The sequence below is a fragment of the Astatotilapia calliptera genome, chromosome 23 (assembly GCF_900246225.1).
Source record: "Astatotilapia calliptera chromosome 23, fAstCal1.2, whole genome shotgun sequence".
Classification (NCBI taxonomy): Eukaryota; Metazoa; Chordata; class Actinopteri; order Cichliformes; family Cichlidae; genus Astatotilapia; species Astatotilapia calliptera.
In genome coordinates this window covers 8051683-8058046 of record NC_039323.1, presented here as the reverse complement: position 1 = coordinate 8058046, position 6364 = coordinate 8051683, and the positions used below count along the sequence as shown (strand labels likewise).

The 6364-nt window shown below is 41.0% G+C and overlaps 1 protein-coding gene across 1 annotated transcript; it reads left to right on the top strand.

Annotated features, from left to right (window-relative positions):
* Nucleotides 1-4621: 4621 nt before the first annotated feature.
* Nucleotides 4622-6154, top strand: gsx2 (GS homeobox 2). Its single transcript, XM_026159474.1, has 2 exons — nt 4622-5118; nt 5354-6154. The coding sequence occupies exons 1-2, from the start codon at nt 4743-4745 to the stop codon at nt 5692-5694; spliced, it is 717 nt and encodes a 238-aa protein (XP_026015259.1). The 5' UTR covers nt 4622-4742; the 3' UTR covers nt 5695-6154.
* Nucleotides 6155-6364: the final 210 nt, after the last annotated feature.

Sequence of the window (6364 nt, the reverse complement as noted above, 5' to 3'; positions counted from 1 at the left end):
TCCTTCTGACTGCACAGTGATGGACATCAAATTGTTTGGAAATAGTCTTCCAATTGCTCCCAGATGGATGTACAGCAACAATTAATTCTTTGAGATCATTGCTGATCTCTTCCCTGTTTAGCATTATATTAACAGACCAGCAAGCTTCAAGTGCATTTGGTTATCAGCACCTGTTTGCTACTTGCTTACTCTTAATTCCTTTCGAAGTTAGGGTGCTACTAGTTTTGCACACTATCTTTCTCTATTTTGGCTTAATTTTTTTTAAATAAGTAATGAAACAGCGTAATATGTCATGCACTGTTGTTCATTTGAGGTTGCATTTACCTAATTTTAAGACTTTCTAAGCACCAGATGTTTTTTATCATTATACCCTAATATGTAAAACCTGATAAAAAAAAAACTGATAGAGGCTATAGTGGCTTTTTACTTTGACTGTAAGTTGCAATAATAATAATAATAATAAGTGCAAATCCGACTGCATGAGAGCAACTGACAGGTATAAGGTGTGGAAAACATGGATGATACAGTTTGGTTTGTTTGCTTCCTTACAGTCTGATAAACAGAGAGATTGTGGCCCACGTCTATTCATGGCCCAGGCTGGTGACAAAAGATGCGGCCTGGACACACATTCCAGTCTGCTTCCGCTCCAGCACACAAGCTCAATCCCAGGGATTTCCCCTTTCAGAAGCCAGAAAAGGAGGCTACAATATCACCTCCTTTAAATCGGGAGACAGGATGGAGGTACTGCTGTCATTCACTCTCCAACTCATTTCCTGATTTAGGTTTCACTGGATGTCGGGAGCTCGCAATAGAAAAAAGGGGCCAATTAGGCCATGACTGTTTTTACATTTTAAATTTTGACTTTTTCTGAAAATGTGCTGATCTACTAAGAAATCAGAAAAGCTATTCCAATGGCATTATTCTGAACGTGAATAATTCTGCTAAAAGGCCAATCATTAACAGAGATAAATAGAATCTTGATCTTCTTGGAAACCTGTGCGTCTCCTCAGTAGTGAGCCGTTACAGTTAATAATTCCTAAGCCCTGCAGTGTAGATTTAAGTGACCAACAATGGAATAGCGTCTTATTACAATAAGGACTGAAATTCACGACTATTTGACAACTCAAGCAAGAAAAGATTGAAATAAGGGCTGTTCTCTGCTGCACTCACTCTAATGGCATTTGCTTAGTCTTTTGGAAACAACAGAGCAAGCAGAGGGACAAATCAGGGCTCTAACAATAAGCTCTAATAAAGACATTTCTCTGGGAACTTAAGCGTGATCGGCGTCACTATCAGTTGCTGTTTATCTCATTTTTGAGACTCCTTAATTGTGTGCGCTACGAAGCACAGACTCATACACATACTACACCGAGTGTGGACATCCAGACACACTCGTTGATGTAGGGGCACACTTCAGACTGGAGTGTCTGGTCTGAACAGCTCTGTAAGGCTGAGAAGTGTCTCCCTAATTAGAGGGAGCCTGGTGCAGGACATCTATATAGGCCATCAACAGGGCCCTCGCTGGCTTTGTTCAGCAGCCTCTTCTTACACGGAAGCTGTCACTTTACTTTTCTATAAGCCTGAGCTCCTTAACAGTGTTGTGTGTACCCAATCACTGGAACAGTTTGTAGATATTTTCAAGGATATAGCTGCGACACAACAGTCCTGTGATTGTATATTGAAAGAAGAATATCTGATCCATTTTTTAGGACAAAACTTTAAATGCCGTTTATTGATCTTGATCAGGGAACTAAAAGAGTTCAAAAACTCCTGATGAGAGACATTAAATGGCCCTGCTTTGTTTTGTTTATCCGGCTAAGTTGTCACACCATTTTAAGATGTAATTATTTCTATCTCAATTTTGCATAGAAACCTAATTATTCACTGAGATATAAATTAGATTCCACATTCATGAAGACCATGACCCCCCAAACTCCTGCAGGATACTATTCAGGGGCAAGCCTCTTTCTCTCCCCTGCTCTGAGATGGAGAGTAGCCACTGCAGCTGCTATTCACATCAACCAGATAATTGTTAATGAAAAGTCATTGGATGGCATTATGTTGTCCACGGGATCATTGTTCATTTCCCCCCATCGCCACTGAGATCTATATGGAGAACCAGAGTGTTTCCTTTGAGTTTTGGTATTCAGGATCTGTTGCCTGGAAACTAATAAAGGGGCAAATCATCGACTGTATTGGCCAAGATGGGCCGCAGACTGGCCCTGCACAACAATGCAAGGTTTGTAAAAAGGCGTTGAAACAAGTTAATGACGCTTGTTGAACAAAACATTAATGGACTTCTTCACGGTATAATATGGCATGAGATGCGAGGTGAATGGGGGGGGACTTTAGCTGCGCACTTTAATAAGTTTGTGTGTTTTTACTACTGGGAGGAGCTGGATATGCACACATACACACCCACCTATTTGATGAACTTGATACTAGAAAGTTTGTGCGGGACTGAAAAGAAAAAACAAACTTGCACCTATCTCAGAAGGGATTTAACTTAAAAAAAAATCCCCCTCTTTTAATTTTAATTTTCAAGTCATTGAATGGGCCGTTGATTAATTGCCCATCAGCATGATTTGAAAAGGGGTTGAATAGTGGAGGGTACTGCTGCACTAAAGGCGCAAAACGTTAGGGAGAAGAGGCAAAGTGGGAGGTGGGGCCTCGGGAGTTGGACACATTTCTCATTTTTACTCTAACATTTAAACACCCAATAATATTGCACCGGCCCCATTTACTGCACCGACTTCTTAACCGAAGCGGACAAAAAAAAAAATGCACTGCAGCCCTGTCACCCCGAGCAGAATAAAGGGAATCAAAGGATTTTTCCCTTAAATGGACTAATTTTCTCCTTGAATTATGAAAGTAATGGCTAGGTAACAGCCTGTGCTCAGTACCCGACGGCTTAATGCTTCCTAAATCCTTCCACGTGGCTCCACTAGTCCTGGCAATTAGGACTCATTATAGCCTCATAAAGGATCTCATTTGTAGGATTACTTAATAGACAATGGAATTTTATCGTGCAAAATTATGGAAAAATAATATTAGACCTCGCATGGTGAGGCGAGGGCGCGCGCCACGCATCATTCCGCTTGGTTTACTTTCTCTCTCCCGTCCTCTCTCTGGTTCAGGACTGTTATCTGTACCATAACAACTGCGCGTCTTCCTTGTCAAACGCTGAATTCGCTTTATTAGAGCAATTACTGTCTGTGTGACTGACATGTCTGTTTTTATCTTTATTATGGTTGGATTTTAAAGATTTTGTAATTCTCTCAAAGAGTGCATCGAAAGTCACAGCTGACTAAGTGCTTCGGTTGCCTTGTTTGTTGTAAACATGTGTGTTTGCTCTGCGATGATGAGTTTCATACAGCAGGTTTTTCAAGAAAAAAATGGTGACAAATAACTTTTTAAAAGTTGGAATCCACATGAGGCTATTTCTATTTTTTTTTTTCTTTTTGGCCTTATTTGTTTTGCTACAGACAGCGGACAACTTAATATCTGCGGTGTTGTACCTGTACCGTCTGCACCTTAACCCCGCTGACGGCTCACATATGAAGGTTCGAGGCGTTACTTGGCAGATGAAAGCAGAAGCTAAACCTACCGGTGACCCGCCTGGGGATCAAACTCGCTAATTATTGTCACAAGATGAGGGATTAACGCATTTCTGAAATAGCTGCCTGTTTACCCCCGCACAGACTGGCCATTATAAACACTTTCTAATTGAATCCTAATCGCCGTCAAATAACCCCAGTCCAGACTCGCCATGAGTTCATAATTCTTTAATTGCTAGAAGTGAAACCTGGACCAACCGGATTCAATGCACGATTAGTCTGCAAAGCAATTATTGCTCATGGTCGCGTGGACAATTCCTTAAATCTCATTTGCGAACTATCAATCCTTAGCCTTGGACATATATCGTTCATTCCTATGTCAGACTTATCAGTAATTTAAAAGAATGTGAATAAACCAATAACTGACTGCAGGTCAAATTTGGAAAAAAAAGAAAAAGAAAAGAAGAGTGAATCGCGTATGTAAAGCACGTTTTGTCAGAAATTTGAAGTGTTATGGATACTAAATTTATATTTATATAGTTGCAGGTGTTTCCAAACAGCTGTTCAGTAGTGACAAGTTTGAATTTTCAAATCTCACCAGCACGTTTTAAATGTTCGCAATATCTATCTATCTATCTATCTATCTATCTATCTATCTATCTATCTATCTATCTATCTATCTATCTATCTATCTATCTATCTATCTATCTATCTATCTATCTATCTATCTATCTATCTATCTATCTATCTATCTATCTACCTACCTACCTACCTACCTATATTAGGTTTTGTTTCAAATGTATTACAAAGTAATACTTCAGTCAGTGTGAATGTGCTGAAAAATGTCTTTGTAGAACTTTCTACACAGTTCTCAAAATAATAAATAAATTTAAAAAATCCCTGATTATGTTATGTTACCAGTCAAGACTTTTGTAAATTCGGCATAAAAAAGCAAATCTTGAAGCTGTGATTGGAGGCCTATATGAGACATCACGTGGTCTAGGTCACTGACAGTATAAACCCCAAGAGCCGGGTGCGCACGTGGGTGACGCTGCAGGGCCAACCCTCCTCGGGCTCTCTTTTGTTGGACCATCAAACATAAGCACCTTTGGAAATCCCGAGGGGCTCAGATGAGAAGCAGCAATCATCCTGCTCACCGAGTGATCACTTATCAGCGACGCAGCCATGTCGAGGTCATTTTATGTTGATTCTTTAATAATCAAGGATACGGTGCGACCTGGACCAACTGAGCATCCAGGACAAGACTTCCTTATTCCAATCAGCATGCACTCTCCGAGCGTAATGACTGTCACCGCTCCCGTGTGCCCCTCCAGGAAAAATGGGACTTTCTGTGTTTGTCCACTGTGCGTCACATCCCACATCCACTCTTCCCGCAGCGGCATTCCCATGCTGAAGAGTCAGTTTCCAGGAGCAGAGCCACAGTATTGTCAGAGAATAGCACATCAGCAGTCTCCTGCACTCGCTCACCCTGGACATACACCTGTCTGCACGCCCACCTTCAGCGTCACAGATCCCAGGAGATACCATTGTCTCTCTATTGGTAAGCACGTGTTTTCTACTGTCTCGGCTCATGACTAGAGCTACTGTCCGGCACATATTTGTGTACTTATTAGAACTCGTGTTATACTTTGTAGCAGTAAGATCAATGGTATGCACTTTGTTTTTACGCACGACGATTTACGCGCGATATTTCACCTGTCTTGGATTGAGCGCGCATTCACAGACGAAGTACAGAACTAAAACATGACTCAAAAAATGTTTGTTTCCTCTAACAGGTGCCTCCGAGAGTAACCACATACAGAATGGCAAGAGGATGCGCACGGCTTTTACAAGTACGCAACTCCTGGAACTTGAAAGGGAGTTTTCCACGAACATGTATCTTTCTAGACTCAGGAGAATCGAAATCGCTACATATTTAAACCTGTCAGAGAAACAGGTGAAAATCTGGTTTCAGAACCGCAGAGTGAAGCACAAGAAGGAGGGTAAAGCCACCCAAAGGAGCGCGCACAGTGGTTGCAAGTGCACAACCGGCCACACAGACTATTCAAGGTCAGAAGACGAGGAGTCTCTATCTCCGGCCTCAGCCTCTGAAGAGAAAGAGGTGTCACCCATCTGAGAGCAACTCGGCTCAACAAGTTCCACTGCTGGCGCATCCTCTGCCCTGCTGCATTTATGGATCACGGCATCACCCAGCCCCTGAGCCAAATATCTGCTGCATGAAGCCTGAGAAGAAGTTCTGAAAATATTAATTGTTCTTCGCTCCATGTTCTTTATAATGTTCAAAACAAATGTTTAATGTTTAAAAACCAGTGTGGATAGGTGTTTGTGAAATATTTGGGAACACGGCCAACTATGTGACTGATGTTATGTGGATCCCCCCGAGGTTCTCACCTACACTACCTTGTTAATTATCCCCAGTAAATGATTTCAGTTTTTGCCGGAAATACGTTTACAGTCAGTGACGTGTAGCACAGAAAACCCCAAGAAATAGTAAAGGTCTGACGTGTAAACCCGAAACCTGTATGTAACAATTTGTAAACTTTGTATATCTGTATTTATTGAAATAAACATGACGAGCTGACCTAATAATTTGTCATTATTGACTTACTATGATTGATTATGCACATGCTCACCCGAATCTCTAATATTTCTAACACTGATAATTAATACAAAGTGGAAAAATTTATTTTTGCGTCTTTGAGAGTCGAGTTGATTTAAAAACTGCTCGCAGGGATGATTTTTTTCACTTTTCCATTAAAAATATGTAAATATTCAGTATTATAAGT

Coding starts and splice junctions, on each gene's coding strand:
- gsx2 (XM_026159474.1), top strand. CDS start 4,743: ATGTCGAGGTCATTTTATGTTGATTCTTTAATAATCAAGGATACGGTG. Junction 5,119..5,353: donor ATACCATTGTCTCTCTATTG/GTAAGCACGTGT, acceptor TTCCTCTAACAG/GTGCCTCCGAGAGTAACCAC.